General features: G+C 47.0%; 1 protein-coding gene across 2 annotated transcripts; it reads left to right on the top strand.

Moving 5' to 3' along the window:
* Positions 1-185: 185 nt before the first annotated feature.
* Positions 186-15,741, top strand: NOL9 (nucleolar protein 9). 2 transcript variants are annotated; one of them, XM_066637538.1, is made up of 12 exons: positions 186-503; positions 3,904-4,126; positions 4,464-4,591; positions 5,520-5,658; positions 6,778-6,874; positions 7,433-7,530; positions 7,800-7,961; positions 9,352-9,643; positions 10,344-10,455; positions 10,975-11,152; positions 12,841-12,974; positions 15,447-15,741. In XM_066637538.1, exons 1-12 carry the CDS (start codon positions 243-245, stop codon positions 15,561-15,563), a joined length of 1,941 nt encoding a protein of 646 aa, XP_066493635.1. In that variant the 5' UTR covers positions 186-242; the 3' UTR covers positions 15,564-15,741. The 2 variants fall into 2 exon arrangements, with proteins under 2 accessions (XP_066493635.1, XP_066493637.1); XM_066637540.1 differs by lacking the exon at positions 186-503 and adding an exon at positions 785-926.
* The last annotated feature ends 858 nt before the right edge of the window (positions 15,742-16,599 follow it).

Below are 16,599 nucleotides of genomic sequence, written 5' to 3'. Positions count from 1 at the left end.
ATAGCTGCTGGGATGATCTCCTAAAGAGAACCCGAAAGTTACTGTCTCGTGGTGAGTCTATGCTTTGCAAGTCTATGGAGAATCATGCCCACTGCAGAACCGGAAGTCCAGTCCGTGTGCCGCTCTAAGCTCCTCCAGGCTTCTTTCTCTATGCCTGGCTTCGACTTCCTCTCGCGGGAGGGCCGACTTCTCGTGGGGTTTTCTGCGAAGTCTCGCGAGATCTCGCGGTCGCTGTGGAGACCATGAAGGTGAGACACCGGCTGAGCCCGCTTGGGTTTTTCCACCGACGGCGGCGCGGCCGGGTGATGCGGCGCCCGCGCCTCTCGAAGGGAGAACCCGGGAGCCCTAAAGAGCCGGAGGTGGAGCCGGAGCCGGACTCCTGGAAGGATTTTGCCGATTCCTTCGTCGCCGCCGGCCTGGTGCCCGCCGCGCCTGCCGAAGAGCCGCGAGTAACAGTCGAGGCCAAAGATGGCGGCGCTGTGCTGCTTTTACCTCAGGGGGCGGTGAGTGGCTAGGGGGCGTGGCCGTGTCAGAAGGGGGCGTGGTTTTCTCAGCACGCGGGACGGGCCTGGGCGTGGCTTTCCTCCAACGTTCGGGGATATGCAAATGAGGGGCTTGCGCCTAAGCGCCTAAGTCCTGGGAGGGAGAGGGGCTTCTGGGGTGATTGACAGTGGCCTCTCAGTAGTGGCGTAGCAGGAGGGGGGCGGAGCACTCAGGCTGGCAGTGAGGCGGGCAAGCGGCCCCTCCCTTCAGAGCCATTCCCGGCGGGGGGAGCAAAACGGAGCCATTTTGGGCAGCGTTGTGCGTCCTCCGCCATACCGCTTTGCATGTTCCACCTATCGGAAGTACCACCAGAAATAACTGACAATGATATAATTACCAGCTACTTCCAGATTGGGTGGCCAGATGCAACACAGCAGACACTGGTATGAAGCTCAGGGTGCATGGCAGGGCTTTTTCAAGCATGCAAAAACCACATGCTGGCATTCTGCTGCCAAGCCTCCTACCACTCTTTGTTGAGTTGCTTGCTGCCAGGCAGTGGAGGTATGGGGGTCCTGCACGTACCACCAGATACTACTTCAAGTACCACTGGTTGAGAAATGCTGACCTAGGACATGGCAGCAGTACAGAAGGCAGACTCCATGCTGGTGTCATGAGGAAAGGGGACTGCAAATGTTGGATGTGGCCACTTCTGGATTGTGGCCACTTCTGGAATTGTTGGCAACCTTCAGTCTCGAAAGACTGTGGTATCGCGCTCTGAAAGGTGGTTCTGGAACAGTGTCTGGTGTGACTGAAAAGGCCAATTCGGGAGTGACAATCCCTTCCACACTGGGAGCAAGTGCAGTCCGTCCCTGGTCTGTCTCCCTGGCTATGGGCCTTCCTTCTTTGCCTCTTTGCCTCAGACTGTTGGCCAAGTGTCTCTTCAAACTGGGAAAGGCCATGCTGCACAGCCTGCCACCAAGCGGGCCGCTCAGAGGCCAGGGTTTCCCACTTGTTGAGGTCCACTCCTAAGGCCTTCAGATCCTTCTTGCAGATGTCCTTGTATCGCAGCTGTGGTCTACCTGTAGGGCGCTTTCCTTGCACGAGTTCTCCATAGAGGAGATCCTTTGGGATCCGGCCATCATCCATTCTCATGACATGACTGAGCCAGCGCAGGCGTCTCTGTTTCAGCAGTGCATACATGCTAGGGATTCCAGCACGTTCCAGGACTGTGTTGTTAGGAACTTTGTCCTGCTAGGTGACGCCGAGAATGCGTCAGAGGCAGCACATGTAGAAACGTTCAGTTTCCTCTCCTGTTGTGAGCGAAGAGTTCATGACTTGCTGCAGTACAGAAGTGTACTCAGGACGCAAGCTCTGTAGACCAGGATCTTGGTATGTTCCGTCAGCTTCTTGTTGGACCAGACTCTCTTTGTGAGTCTGGAAAATGTGGTAGCTGCTTTACCGATGCATTTGTTTAGCTCAGTATCAAGAGAAAGAGTGTCGGAGATCGTTGAGCCAAGGTACACAAAGTCATGGACAACCTCCAGTTCGTGTGCAGAGATTGTAATGCAGGGAGGTGAGTCCACATCCTGAACCATGACCTGTGTTTTCTTCAGGCTGATCGTCAGTCCAAAATCTTGGCAGGCCTTGCTAAAACGATCCATGAGCTGCTGGAGATCTTTGGCAGAGTGGGTAGTGACAGCTGCATCGTCGGCAAAGAGGAAGTCACGCAGACATTTCAGCTGGACTTTGGACTTTGCTCTCAGTCTGGAGAGGTTGAAGAGCTTTCCATCTGATCTGGTCTGGAGATAGATGCCTTCTGTTGCAGTTCCAAAGGCATGCTTCAGCAGAACAGCGAAGAAAATCCCAAACAAGGTTGGTGCAAGAACACAGCCCTGCTTCACGCCGCTTCGGATGTCAAAGGGGTCTGATGTGGAGCCATTGAAGACAACAGTGCCCTTCATGTCCTTGTGGAAGGGTCTGATGATGCTAAGGAGCCTGGGTGGACATCCAGTCTTGGGGAGAATCTTGAAGAGGCTATCCCTGCTGACCAGGTTGAAGACCTTCATGAGATCTATGAAGGCTATAAAGAGTGGCTGTCGTTGTTCCCTGCGTTTCTCCTGCAGTTGTCTAAGGGAGAATACCATATCAGTGGTGGACCTGTTGGCTCGGAATCAGCACTGTGATTCTGGATAAACGCTCTCTGCAAGTACCTGGAGCCTCTTTAGTGCAACTCGGGCAAACAACTTTCCTACAACGCTAAGGAGAGAGATGCCACGGTAGTTGTTGCAGTCACCCTTGTCGCCTTTGTTCTTGTACAGCGTGATGATGTTTGCATCCCTCATGTCTTGAGGTACTCCACCTTCTCTCCAGCAGAGACAGAGGATTTCATGAAGCTCAGTGACGATGATCTCTTTGCAGCACTTTAGGACTTCAGCAGGGATGCTGTCTTTCCCAGGTACCTTGCCAGAGGTGAGGGAGTCCAGGGCCACGTTAAGTTCTTCTAGGGTTGGTTCACTGTCAAGCTCCTCCAGCACAGGCAGGCACTCAATGTTGTTCAGCGCTTCTTCAGTGACTACATTTTCTCTGGAATACAGCTCAGAGTAGTGCTGCACCCAGCGTTCCATCTGCTGCGTCCGATCCTGGATGATCTCGCCTGTGGCAGACTTCTGACTTCAGACTTCTGGAATACTGTGTCCAATTCTGACCTCCACATCTCAAGAAGGATCTGGTGGATCTTATAGCATTGGAAAAGGTGCAGGAAAGATCAATCAAAGTCATCAAGAGGGCTGGTGCTCCTTCCTTGTACAGAAAGGCTATGGCTTTTGGGCATCCTTTGGTTAGAAAAAAAGCAGTTTAAGGGTGTGGAATTTGGTTTAAGATGACATGATGTCTGGTGGATAGAAATGAGTTTTTTACCTCTTGCAAACACTAAAACCAGGGAGGGGTCTTCCAATGAAACTGGTCAGTGGAGCTGGAGGACGGACAAAAAGAAGGGCCTAATTAATAGTGTAATCTTATGTGTCTACTTGGAAGTAAACTCTATTGAATTCAGTGGGACTTACTCAGGAATATATGTATAGGATAGCAGTCTGTGTTATGTAATTCACCACTGCAGAATATCCTAATGGCCATTAGCTTGGATCTATTTAAAAGGGGATTATACAAAACCCTAGAGGGCAAGAACAGGATGGCAAGAGGTAGACCAGCCTGCCCTTCCCCAGTGGCCAGAGAAGGAACAACTTCAGGGAGCTTTACCCCTTCCTGCTAGAAATACCCACTCATGTACTCCCAACTACCTCTTGCCCAAAGACTGCTACCTTTTGTCAGGGGGTGAAGGGCAAGCCAGATCCAGACCTTCTGCTGTCACTCTCTTGCAGCGTTATTCCATGCTCATCCCTCTCTACTTGTCTCCTACTACAGACGCTGACGTTTACTGGCAAATGTTCCTTGACATGCCTATATGGCTCCGTGCAGGTGTTTGGTTTCATCATTGACCAAGATCAGCCCCCCTACAGCCTCTTTTCCCCCCACTCCCACTGTGCCCTCACCATTGAAGCAGTCGCCTACAAGGAGCCAGAAAAATCCAGGAAAGAAATAAGGACAGAGGTGAAGTCCATCCTCAAGGCACACCAGGTACCACAAGGTAAATGCAATTGCTTTTCTCAGGAATGGCTGTATCCTGAAGAAAATGCTGAGGGGTGCGGCTGTGTCCTGTATGCACAGGCTAGTCAGGGATTGAATTGTGAAGCCTAGTTGACTTCACAGGGCGCTGTGGGGATCAAATAGGGATGGGTGTGTGGGTATGCTGTGGAAGGTAGCTTGTGGACAGAACTCCTGTGTGTGGCCCAGCAGAGCTGTGGCTAGCTGAAGTTGCTCATGCTAGGGTCAGAGCCATAGATAGTGAGGGCCAAGAAGGGATTGTGTATCTGCACAAATTGCTTTCTCTTGCATCCCTTTTTGATGTGACTTGTGATTTTCAGATGTCCGGTGCAGACTGATAAAGAACTTTATTCCCCAATGTTCTGTTATCTTGTTGGAACACCTGGACACTCCAATGACACGGCTCATCCTCAGCCATTCCAGTTTCTCCCACATTTTCAGAGCGAAGGTGAGTTCCATCTTTGCTTATTCAGCCCCTGATAACTTCAAGGCTGTGAAAGCTGATTTCAGGTGGTTTTGCTGTACTCTGAGGCCAAGTGCTGGGGTGCCATTTCTGTGCAAATATTTCTGCTTCAAATTGCATGTACAGGTTGAGACTAATTATTCGCGTGAGTTCCATTCCAAGCACTCACGTGGATGGCAAAAAAAAAACGCACTATAACAAATCCATTTAAAAAACAAAGTTTCTTTGCTCAGGTGATTTAAAAACAGCCTTGCTGACCTTTTGACTCTAAGATAAGAGTCATTAAGAAGACAGTCCATCAACCAGTCCTCCTCCAAGAGCTTAGAAAGCTTCACTCAGCCCCTCCCTTCACCAATGCAAAATGATCACCTTTCTTTCATGTGCTCAGGGGGGTCCACTGGAGAGAGAAGGATTGATGGATTGTCAGCCAGCTGCATGCTCTCTCTCTCTCTCTCTCTCTCGTTAAGGAGGCTATTGTTAAAGGACTGTTCAATTTTTTAAACTGATTTTAAAGGGGTGCATTTTCCCCTTTTCCAGGGATCAGCACTTTCCTTCTCATTTGCAGGGGCCATTTGTGTTGAGTCAAATCTGTGTATAAAAAATCTGTGTATAAATAGGCTGAACCTGTACTGTATTTCAACTTAGTGAAGCTTGTGCGCTCGCTTCTATGTTTGTCATTGACGTTTGGTGCCTTTTGGTCTTGGTACTTAAAACTATTATGCTTTTTTGTCACAGTTTGGAGGTGGAAGGTGCTGATGCTTTCTCATTTCTCAATTGATTTCCCACCTTATGGTCCACAAGGTGTTAGCAGGCATTCTCTGGTAGTCATCCCCTCAGTGGCTTTGCTTCTCTCCCCTTCCCCTTTTTTGCTGTGAACCCTTCTTCAGAGGAAAAAATGCTTTTTCATCCCTAGAGGCAAAAGGTTCCTTCTTTCACCCCAGAAGATGCAGCATTGGCTTCTACTGGCATTGGGAAGCTGGAACGAGGGGCAAGCCTGGAGATATCACACAGCATGCTCTCAGCCATAGAAAAAGTTGTCCAGGCATGCCAAGGTGAGTTGCCAACAATTGTGCCAACTTTAGTCATTGCCCAAGTACAGCAGAACTCATTTTGTTAGGTTCTTGAAAAGCTACTGATGTCAGTGCAGCAGCATTTTGTCCGCAGCAGATTTTCCTTAGACCAGTGGTTCTCACGCATTTAGCACCGGGACCCACTTTTTAGAACGAAAATCTGTCAGGACCCACCAGAAGTGATATCATCAAACAGGACCATTTCTAACACTCCTAGGCTGCAATCCTACCCACACTTACCCAGGAGTAAGTTGCATTGACTGTCATTGTTAAAAGAATATACATAGTAGTTTGTTAAAAGTACAGGTCTGTAACATTTCCCCAAATGCAGTCACATACTGTGGTAGTATCCAGTCTAATATATTAAAAATAAAATATTGAAATGAACGGGGACCCACCTGAAATTGACTTGCAACCCACCTAGTGGGTCCCGACCCACAGTTTGAGAAACACTGCCTTAGACCATCTGTCATCTTTGGTTCCAAGCTGGAAGGGAGAGTCTTTGACTTGGCTTGTCTGCAATGTTGAAAAAGAAGTTGTAGTAGTAACCACTATCATGGAAGCTATGTAAATTGTTACAGAGTGTGCACGTGTGTGTGTGTGTGTGTGTGTGTGTGTGTGTACACATATACTTGCATACCCGAGAACAGGCATGCTCCCTGAATGATTTTAGGGGAACCCGTTTCCTTATGAACCTGCCCATCCCCTGAAATCGTCTAGGAAGGCACCCATTTCAGATACCCTTGCCCCCAGCAGTCAGGCAAGTGGTAACCCAGGATCAGGCCTTTTCTGCAGTGATGCCTTGGCTCTGACACGTCCAACACAGCCGCTGCCAACTTGGGTATTAAACACTAAGGAAAAACAGTCTGATTTGCTGAAGACCTTGAACTCCACACCCGCAATTGATGCCTGCAGTCAGCTTTGAGTTTGCTGTCTCCTGTTTCAAAGATTTATGTTTGACTATAATTTTTGAAATGTTTGTTAAAATTGTGTTTAGATGTCTTGAAATAACTAGGGATAAGGTGGGGTAGAACAGTAATAAACATGATCAGAGAAACTTTGGAGGGATCACCCCACTTGGGCCCCATCTTTGTTTTTTAGAGGAAGATGAAGGCTGCCCCATCATCCTCGTTTGTGGCTCCAAAAGTGTTGGGAAGTCTACTTTTAACAGATACCTCATTAATCTTTTGCTGAATCGGTGAGCGACTTTTCTCTGACCTGTAAAGACCAGCATGACAAACAACCTGTGAGGGTCTCTCCCCCTCATTTAGTCCCCTGGGGCTAGGTTTCATGGCTGCCTGTCACCACCTCTCCTGTCCCAACTTGGGCTCTTGACTTTGAACTTTGTTTGCCCATCTATCCTTGTGTTTTGTTTTTTGCAGTCTTGTTGTATCCAAGAAAGGTGAGAGACCCTCTACCTAGTTAGGGCAGAACTGTGTGCACGCTTTTGCAAACATTTGTGAGAACAGCTTTTGCAGCACTTTTGCCTCCGCTCATGTTTCTTTGGAGCTAACCTATTGCTTAGGCTTTTTTTTTTTTTTGGCCCATAACAGTTCCAAGCATGCAATGCTTGCTCTCAGATAATGGAGCAAGGAGAGAAGCTTGAGCTTAGGGTCTCTCCTTATTGCTCAAGGTCTGCTGCTGGTCTTGACTTCAGGAAACCAAACTCTTGTTTTAGGTTTGTTTTGGTGGGTGTTTTTTTGGTGTGGTCTTGGGCATACTGTTAAAATTTCTGTTTTGTGTTTTCCACTTTTAGCCTTCCCTGTATTGAATTCTTGGAATGTGATTTGGGGCAGCCAGAGTTCACGCCCCCTGGCTGTGTTTCCCTAATTAACGTGACAGAGCCCCTTCTGGGTAAGTGCCTTGAACTTGCTGGCAGGAGTGTATGAAATGTTTGGTTCCCTTGTTCTGAGTGAGTGGAGGTTCTCTTCGAGCACTAGCTGCAAGGGATAAAAGGAAAATGAGTGATTTGCCCCTACAGGTTGAGTCCATGGAGAAAAGCCAATTGTGGTGTGTGTGGGGGGGGGGGACGGGACACAGCATTCTTTCCTATTTGCTCTGTATTTAATGTGACTCTTGAATTCCTGCAGTTCCACCTAGCACCTTTTTTGTGACTTTTCTAGGTCCACCATTCACTCACCAGCGTACTCCACGCAAAATGGCTTACTTTGGGGAAACCAACTGTGAGCAGGATACAGAGAGATACATCGACACACTGAAATATGTGTTCAGTGCTTACGAGAGAGATGCCCCTCTGGTGATCAACACAATGGGATGGGTGAGAGGTACAGTGTCCGTAGCCTCATCCTGGGAATGTACTTGGGCAGTCCTCCCCATTTCCAGAAGGGAGAAGAGATTTGTCCTGTGCCTACCCTGGCTGTGAGGGAGGTTACTCTAGGGCCAAGCCTGAGATGATGATGATGCTCACAAGGCTAGGGGTATGGAACCAAGTCTGTGCCTTTCAGATAGGTCAGTGAAGAACACAGTCAGTTAGAAGTTTGATGTTTTAAAATAGTAAGGTTACATTCTGACAGCAGAAATGGTCTTGTGCAGGTGGAAGGATGTTGTGTGTGATTATTATAAGGGCAGTGGAGTTAGTATTCAAAACTTCCAGTTCCAACTCCATCCAACATTACTTCAGATTCTGACTGCACAACTCCTACTGAGAAAGGTTGTAGAGATGGAGTCAGTCATGCAATTAGAAGCAATTTGGGGTGAAATCAGAGCCATAGTTGGAGGTTTTGTGTATCATCCTCATAGCCCTGGTTACTGCATAGAGAAAGTGATATCTGTCTCTGTAGCACAGGGTTTCTTAACCTTGTTACAATTACGTACCCCCAGTGGATTGCCCAATATGTTCCCTTATCCCCTTCACTAGACTGTTGAAATCATCATCATCACCAGCCCTGCTGGGTATTCAAACAATGTCAGTAGCTTGGATATCCTTTACCAATGGCTAGCTAGGAACAGAACTCATCAACTTGTATTGATAATGGTGATAGTTAATAATCGACTGTAATCTAACAAGAATTTTTTTTTAATTGTTCAGAGTTGCATACCCCCATCATTTGGTTCCCCCGTTAAGAATCCCTGCTCAAGCAGTTGTGCAACTTTGTGGACCGCTGCCATTGCAACAACCTCTTGGATGAGAATTGCTGTAGAAACCCTCTTCATTCTCCATGCAAAATTTTGTGATAGGTGTCAAGAGATGCATTAAAAAAACTTTGAGAAAAAGAACGTTTTAGAATGCAGATAGGAAAAGGGGACATCTCAGAAATCCTTTGGGGGGGGGGCAACTGCACCACCCCAAAATGAAAATGACTGCTTATACAGTGGTGGTTGCAGTGCTGGTGAGAGACACTGTTTAGTATATGTAATCAGTGATGATGTGTTTGAGAGTGAGAAAAACTCCTCTGGCAGTGAGGGGTGAATTTGCTCTTTAGATATGCCAGCCTGATTCTGTTTGCCACTCATACTTTTGTAGAACTTCCTGAAGGATGCTTAAATAGAAATTGAATCCAAAATGTTCTGTACTGTCACCTGGGGAGGGGAGTTTTGAAAACGTAGCCTTATTTTTATTTGGGGATTATGTAGTGGACCTCCCTTCTTAGATGTCCACACAGCCCCCGTTCCTGCCCTCTTCCAACAAGTTTCTATTTTCTCCTGTAATTGAAGGTGCTGGGTTGCTCCTCCTGATCGACCTCGTTCGCCTGCTGTCTCCCACCCACATCATCCAGATCAGTGCAGAGGACTTCAAGGAGATGCCTCAGCTTTCTCCTGAGTACATCAGTTGTACTGCTGGCCTCCACACTAGAGCCAAAGGCCCTCTCAAAAGCAAGACTCTGAGGGGCAGTATGCAGGACTTGGAGTGGTGCAGGGGCCAAGGAGACTTTCTCCCTCCGCATTCAGGGCATCAACTGCTGTGTGTTCATTCAAAATTCCCAGGAGCAGGGGTTGCAGGCGATGGGTGGGTACCAAGTTGTGAAGCTGAGGGGCATGGGGACAAAGGAACAGGAAGAGGCTGTTCCTGTCATTCCCCTTAAAAGCAAAAGGTTCTGTTGGACTGCCTCAGTTCTGCTTTGTACTTCCATTACTCCCTATTTTGTCTCCCCTATTCAGCAGGCAACCTTGACCCTCCCCCTACATTTCTTCTTGTCTGTTTTGTGATTTTTTGGACCATGCCTTTGATATTTATAACATTCCATGATTTATTCCTATTAAGATATATGGTGTTTAGCAAGCCATAGCACATGCAGAAAGCAGAAATCGTAACTGCCCATCAGTGTCCCAAAGCGCTATGATTCAAGATGGAGGCCCTGTGCAGAATCAGGATGATGCTGATGCTGAGTTGGACCTTGCAAAGAAGTTCACAAAAGTTTCGGCACACAAAATATTTAATGGCCTCGTATTAAGTCATTTTTGGCGTGTGGGCAGCCTGAACAGGGAGGTGAAAAAACCACCCAGCAAACTGGTGTACTTGCTGTACAAGCTAAAGCAGTGGAGTATTGGCAGGTCTGGGTTAATGGGGTGAATGGCTGCTTGCCATTAAAATGGGGAGAGACCTTCTGATGCTTGGTGATTGTGTGCATCCCTAAAGTCTGCCCACAGCATAGCCCTGCAGTGCAAATTCCAGTCAATCTCTGATATGTCTTGTGTTGCTCTTCCAGGCGGACCCACAGCAGTGTCCTACGGGACATGGCCATCTTGGGTTACCTGGGCCAGCTGCAGCCCCCAGATGTGGAATCGGTGCTCCCTTTGCACAGCCTGTTGCCTTATCAGGTAAATGGGTGGCGGCTTCTCTCAGACATCACTTTGGGGTTGGTCTGTAATAACAAGGACACTTTAAATCCATCATGGTGCAGATCTTCCTGTATCCCTGAACAGAGAATTTATAGGTGTATCAGATAGAGTCAGGCTGCCGGCCCACAAGTGTACATGTTTAGTCTTGTTGTATATATGCAACATTGGGCAGTAATGGCTTAATCTATCCAGCCCTCTGTCTGCCAGGTACTCTCCAGGACCCTGTCCAAATACCCCAGATCCTTTGAACTTTTAAAAGAGGAGGTGCATGAGGATTGAACCTGACATCTACATTCAGAGCATGAGCTTCACTACCAACCATTGCTTGCCTTCTGCCTCAGATAGTTCTCTTTGTCCCCAGTGTTTGGCAGCCAGAAGTATCCTGTAAAGTGAACATCCCATTCTCGACTTTTGGGCCAAATGGATATCAATAGTGTGTGTCTGCAGCTGTGATGAATTTAGAATGGAGTTTATGCTCTTGCCTGTCTTCTTTCCTAGGTGCCCTTCAATGCTGTAGCCCTCAAGGTTATCCATGCAGATGTTGCTCCTGCCCACATCTTGTATTCTGTCAATGCCAGCTGGGTTGGCCTCTGTCGGATACTGGATGAGGTCCATTGTAAAGACAATAGGCCAATATTACTAACACAGACTCCAATCTGTGATTGCCTAGGCTTTGGTAAGTAGATTGCAGGTCTAGTACAACCTTATGGCTTCATTCTGACTTTGTGTTCATTCTCACATAACACCAGAACCAGGGGACATCCACTAAAATTGAGTGTTGGGAGAGTTAGGACAGACAAAAGAAAACATTTCTTTACTCAGTGTGTGGTTGGTCTGTAGAACTCCTTACCGCGGGATGTGGTGATGGCGTCTGGCCTGGACGCCTTTAAAAGGGGATTGGACAAGTTTCTGAAGGGAAAATCAATTACGGGTTACAAACCATGATGTGTATGTGCAACCTCCTGATTTTAGAAATGGGCTATGTCAGAATGCCAGATGCAAGGGAGGGCACCAGGATACAGGTTTCTTGTTATCTGGTGTGCTCCCTGGGGCATTTGGTGGGCTGCTGTGAGATACAGGAAACTGGACTAGATGGGCCTATGGCCTGATCCAGTGGAGCTGTTCTTGCGTTCTTATGAATCCTGGTGCATAGCTAGTGTCTTTACGGCAGGGAAAAGTTCAGAAGTAAAAGCATATAGGTAGCAAGTCACACTGTGAATGATATAATAGCCTACCAGAGCTGGTTCTCATATGGACATAAGAAAAGCCCTATTGCGTCAGGTCCAGCATCATCTAGTTCAACAGCCTGTTTTTCACAGTGGCCCACCAGCTGCTCTGCGAAGCCCACAGGCAGGAGAGAGAGAGGCATTCTCTCCTGCAGCTACGATTATTATTATTAAGAATACGTGTATACCACTATTCAACAAAATGTAGGAGGGCTATTCTGAAACTAAGTACTGCTTGGCTGTTTAAAAAAACAAGACTTGGGACTACTATCACCTGGGAGGCAGGACAAAGCAGACATCAGGCTGCTTTTTCTGCATGACAGTGCACGCACACACACAGCTTGTCCCACAACATGACAATTCTCTCAGTTCAGATGGAGATTGCATGGAGATGTGGTGTGGCCATGGTATTTAACTTCTGAGCTGTATTAAAATGTTTTCCTTAACTCTTGTTTTTTTTAAGAGCCAAGCTCACAGTTCACAACGGATTATGTAGCTAAACAAATCAAGAAATGATTCCCTAAAGGGCTCACGTTCTAAAAAAGATGCAGAAGAGACACCAGTAGTAGTCACAGAAAATGACGCCATGCTGGGGTGAAGAGAGACAGTTGGTCTGTCCTGCTAAATATAAGAGAACACCACTTTAAAAGGGAACACTTTGCCCAGTTAGCAGAGGCAGGCTGCTGCTGAGCCAGGCCATAGTTAACCCTGCCTTTTCAAGCCATCCAGGCCAGGTGACTGTGGTTTTGTGGCAGTGCATTCCATTGACTGCCTGTGTGCTGTGTGAAGAAGCCCCTCTCCTTTTCACCACCGATGCTTACCCTCCCCTGAGCGAGGGTGGTGGGGGATGCTACACTGTAATGCCAGACTGACTCCTTACTCCAGACTGGATGGGTGGTTGTATGTCATGCCATGCAAATTGTCCAGGCCTGGGCAATTTGATGGGCTGCTGTTCTCTACTCATCCAGTCTTTCTGATATTGCTCCGGATGCCTTAAGCTATTGTTTTCCCTTAGCGCCGAAGTCTAGGAATCAGCAAACATTTGCTAAAATGTCCAGCCAGACTTTAATTGTGCTGCCTTGGTAAACAGTTCAGGAGGCCAAAACAGATTTTTTTTACATGTCCCATTTTATTGCAGGAATTGTTCGAGGGGTGGACATGGAGAAGAAGCTTTACTATGTTCTAACCCCAGTAGCTCCAGAGAACCTGCGACAAGTGAATTGTTTACTGATTGGAAACATTCCCATCCCAAATTGTGTCTTCCTAAACCAAGTAAGGATAATTTGGATGAGCTGGAGGGTATCCTCAGGGCTGTCATTTACTTAGGGCACAAGTCTATGCATGTCTGCTCAGAAGTAAGTTCCATTGTGTTCAATAGGTCTTACTTCCAGGAAAGTGTGTATAGGATTGCAGCCTTGGCCTCTTGGATTTCACAGAGCTTGAGCCACTAAGAGGGGCTGGGAGCTGCATATTGGATAAGTCAGACTCAAATCCTTTGTTGCCCATTGTGGGTTTCTGAATACCACCCAGTTGGTGCAATCAACTGAGCAGCTCACATCCTCTTAGTGGAATTGGACTGCTGAATGTTACGCAGCGTGTGTGTGTGTGTGAGAGAGAGAGAAAACATAAGGATGTTTGTGATGTAAATTGGATGTAACTCCATGTAAGCCACCTCAAGCTCTTTGCGCAGAGGCAGGTGATTCAAATGCATTGGATAGATGCAGAGCTCTGTTTGTGTATACCTCTGTGGGAGCATTGGAGGAAAAAAACAGAATGGGAAATCTGCTTTCATTTTAAAAAACACTCAAGTTTCTAGTCCTTAAGCCAACAAAGAGAGTTTCAAAAATACCTGCTGAAATCTGGATGGTGAACTGAGATTTTCAGATGGAACCAGGGATGGAGGCTTCAGTGATGCATGTGCCTCATTGCCCTTCTGTGACTAGAAAAAGCACACATGCATATATTTAAAATGAATTTAATGTATATTTCATTTATATTAATTGCTGTTAGCTGCCTTGGTGCCCTCAGGGGAGAAAGGTGAGTTACAAATTGAATAAATAAATAATAAATAATTTTAAATCTGCAAAACTAATAGAGTTTGCAGTATTGGGCTCTTTCAGCTGCCTGGACACAGAATATTTTTCCCCGTTAGTTTTTGTTGTTGTCCATTTTTAGTTTTTCAATTTCTGTGCTGTCTTTCTTACAAAAATATTCCAAGGAGTGTACAAATCTTTAATAGAAACACAAATAAGCAGCAAATAAACAAACACTGAGACCACTAGGTTAACAAAAATAGTTTAAGACCAAATAAACAGTTGAAGCAGAATCCTCGCGCTGCTGATTGGATAAGTCCAGAAAAAGCTTCAAGCTGAGCCACATGGTCTGTCCATTCTCCTGACAAAGAGAGGAGGAGGCGGCTGGTCAGGCCTGCCAGGGAAAGCAGCTTCCTAACCTGATTGTGTCAATTGTTCCTTGGTGCTTCAAACCATGGCAGAACCTGGAGCAGGGCTTCTCTGGGTGACCTCTTGTGTGGGGAGGGGCAGTTCTTCAAGTATCGTGGACCCAGGCCAGTTAGGGCAGTCATTTTCAAACTTACTGCAGTCATGCAACCCTGCGGCACCACTGTCATCACCTGGCTTTCCCAGGCACCATCATCTTGAATCACATCTTGCATGATTCAAGATGGCAGCACCCAAGAGAACTGGTAAGAAGAGGCTGCTGGGGACATCCTGTGGTGTCTCTGTGAGCTCGCTGCAGCACGCAGTTTGGGAACCCCTGGGTTAGCGGCTTAGGTGATAACCAGCACGTTGAATTGGGCCCCAAAACAAATGATTGTTTTGATCTGCAAGACCAGAGGTGCACACTTTGATGCCAAGTTTCTGGTAACAACTGGCAGTGTTGTTCCTTATTGGCTGCAGCTTCCAAAGGCTTTTCAAGGGCACTCTTGATCATTTGGGTTTGATTTTTAACACCTTTAATGACTTGATCCCTCAGACTCTCTGGCCCCATCTCTTCTGTCCTTTGGCTGAGGCTCTGGTCTGTCTTGGGGGGGGGGCAGGGTAATGTAATATTAGGCCTTTGTGATCCTGGGTTGTGGACCTCCCTTTCTTAGGGTTTGTGGACACCTGACCAAGGCTTTACTCTTTGCCAGGCGTTCTGCTATTAACTACTCTCCCTTCCTGCTGAGTTGGTTATGTTGATGATTTACTCCCTTGGCTTTTGATTTTCTCTTTTTGTTGTTTTTATTATGTGAGCTGCCTTGGGGGCTGAAAGTTGGATGTAATCTCTGCATAATCATTCTTGGCTATCGTCTTTTGCTTAGTACTTCTGAGTGTGTGAAGTGCTTTCATGTGTTTTCTTGATGTCATCCTTGCAGCACCATGTAAGGCATGTATTATACCCATTTTGGAGATAGGGAAGACTGAAGCCCAGATGGGAGTGGGATTTACCTAATGCTGCTTAATGAGTGTCGTGGCAGAGGCGAGACTTGGACCAGGGAGTCCCCAATTCGTGGTTCATTCTTACCCACCTGCTGCTCCACCCATAACTTCAGTTTGTCATATTTGCTCTTGCCTCCCTCAGCGTACTGCTTAGGCTTTAACCTATTTTTGCCCATATGCCTGTTAAGCTTGGTCTAAAGGGAAAAAAACACTCTTTATGCACCTCTTTAATTGCATTTGCCTCGTGTAGGTGGAAGAAGCATAGTCTTTTAATGCTGCTACTTTGTTTTTTCCCTCTTTCCAGCTGGGGATTGAAGGGGAGATGCCGTATGTCACATCGGAGTACAACTATGATGTTTCAGGTGCTGGGAAACTGAAGCTGAAAAAGCATCTGAAGAGGAGAGAGCATAATCGGCCGTGAGCTCCTTTTTGCAGACCTCTTCCGCAAGGGCTTGTTGAGCCCAGCACATTCTCAGGAGAGCTGCCATTGGTGACGGATTGTGTGTTGCGACTGACGTTGTCCTGAGTTACCCCCATGTCTGTCTTGTATTGTGTGTATGGTTTTTTATGTCTTTCAGATTAAACATTTTGGTACTGGATTCTTTGAGGCTTTTGGTGTCTGGTTTACTAAAAATAGCGTGTCCTCTTAGCATCGTCAAAATGGGGCTGCTTCTTCATGACCCTTGGGGGTTCTGTGTGTGCATCACTCTGGCTTTTGAGTCTGCAAAGTCTTGTATTGTCCATTCTGCTAAATCTAATTTTGGGACGGGGAGAAAGGGAGAGAGAAAAATGTCTGATTTGCATACAGGTTTGTGGTTCCTGCAACTCCTGCCTGTAGGGGGAGCAAGATCCCTATGGAGGTGCCACGAGACTAGATAACCCTGAAAGCCGAAGCAGCTCAGAGCTGTTTGAAAATGAGTGCGAAGGGTTTTTTGGCTTCTGTTGGGGGGGGGGAGTTGTTTCAGTCTTAGTTCCTTTGGCAGGAAGCTTGACTGTCCTGTTCAAGCTGCCTCATACACTACCCAAATCCCCTCAGCTTCATGGGTTAAACATGGCTGGGTGCCAATTGTGCGGATTGACTTCCAGCTCCCTGACTCAGCTGGACTTAAAGCCCTGCGACTCTTGCCTGCAGAGTTCAAATCCTAAATCCTAGCTACGAAGTGTATGTGTGAGTGCAGTGGCATGCAGCTGGAGACAAGCCACAAGATGTAGCTCCATATGACAACAGCTGTTCGTTAGTCAGTTTTAGGAACATGTGGGCACTTCACTTTGGAGCAGAATGTCAGTTCACTTAACACATTAGGCTCAAAAGTGTCACCAGTATTAATTTTTTCTTTGCTGCCATTCCAAATTTGGGAATCCTGAGAAAACTGGTCATTAGTCTTCCAGAATAAGTCGCTTTAAATGGGTTACTTCTCTAGGTGCACACCTTGACATGCCAACACATGAGAATACAA

The sequence above is a fragment of the Tiliqua scincoides genome, chromosome 9, assembly GCF_035046505.1.
Source record: "Tiliqua scincoides isolate rTilSci1 chromosome 9, rTilSci1.hap2, whole genome shotgun sequence".
In the NCBI taxonomy this organism is placed as follows: Eukaryota; Metazoa; Chordata; class Lepidosauria; order Squamata; family Scincidae; genus Tiliqua; species Tiliqua scincoides.
This window is presented reverse-complemented; position numbering and strand designations above follow the sequence as displayed.

What these genes read in the sequence shown, in the direction of transcription:
- NOL9 (XM_066637538.1), top strand. Translation starts at nt 243, where the DNA reads ATGAAGGTGAGACACCGGCTGAGCCCGCTTGGGTTTTTCCACCGACGG. An exon ending in GGCACACCAGGTACCACAAG is followed by an intron (nt 4,127 to 4,463) that starts GTAAATGCAATT and finishes TGTGATTTTCAG; the next exon opens with ATGTCCGGTGCAGACTGATA. An exon ending in ATTGTGTCTTCCTAAACCAA is followed by an intron (nt 12,975 to 15,446) that starts GTAAGGATAATT and finishes CCCTCTTTCCAG; the next exon opens with CTGGGGATTGAAGGGGAGAT.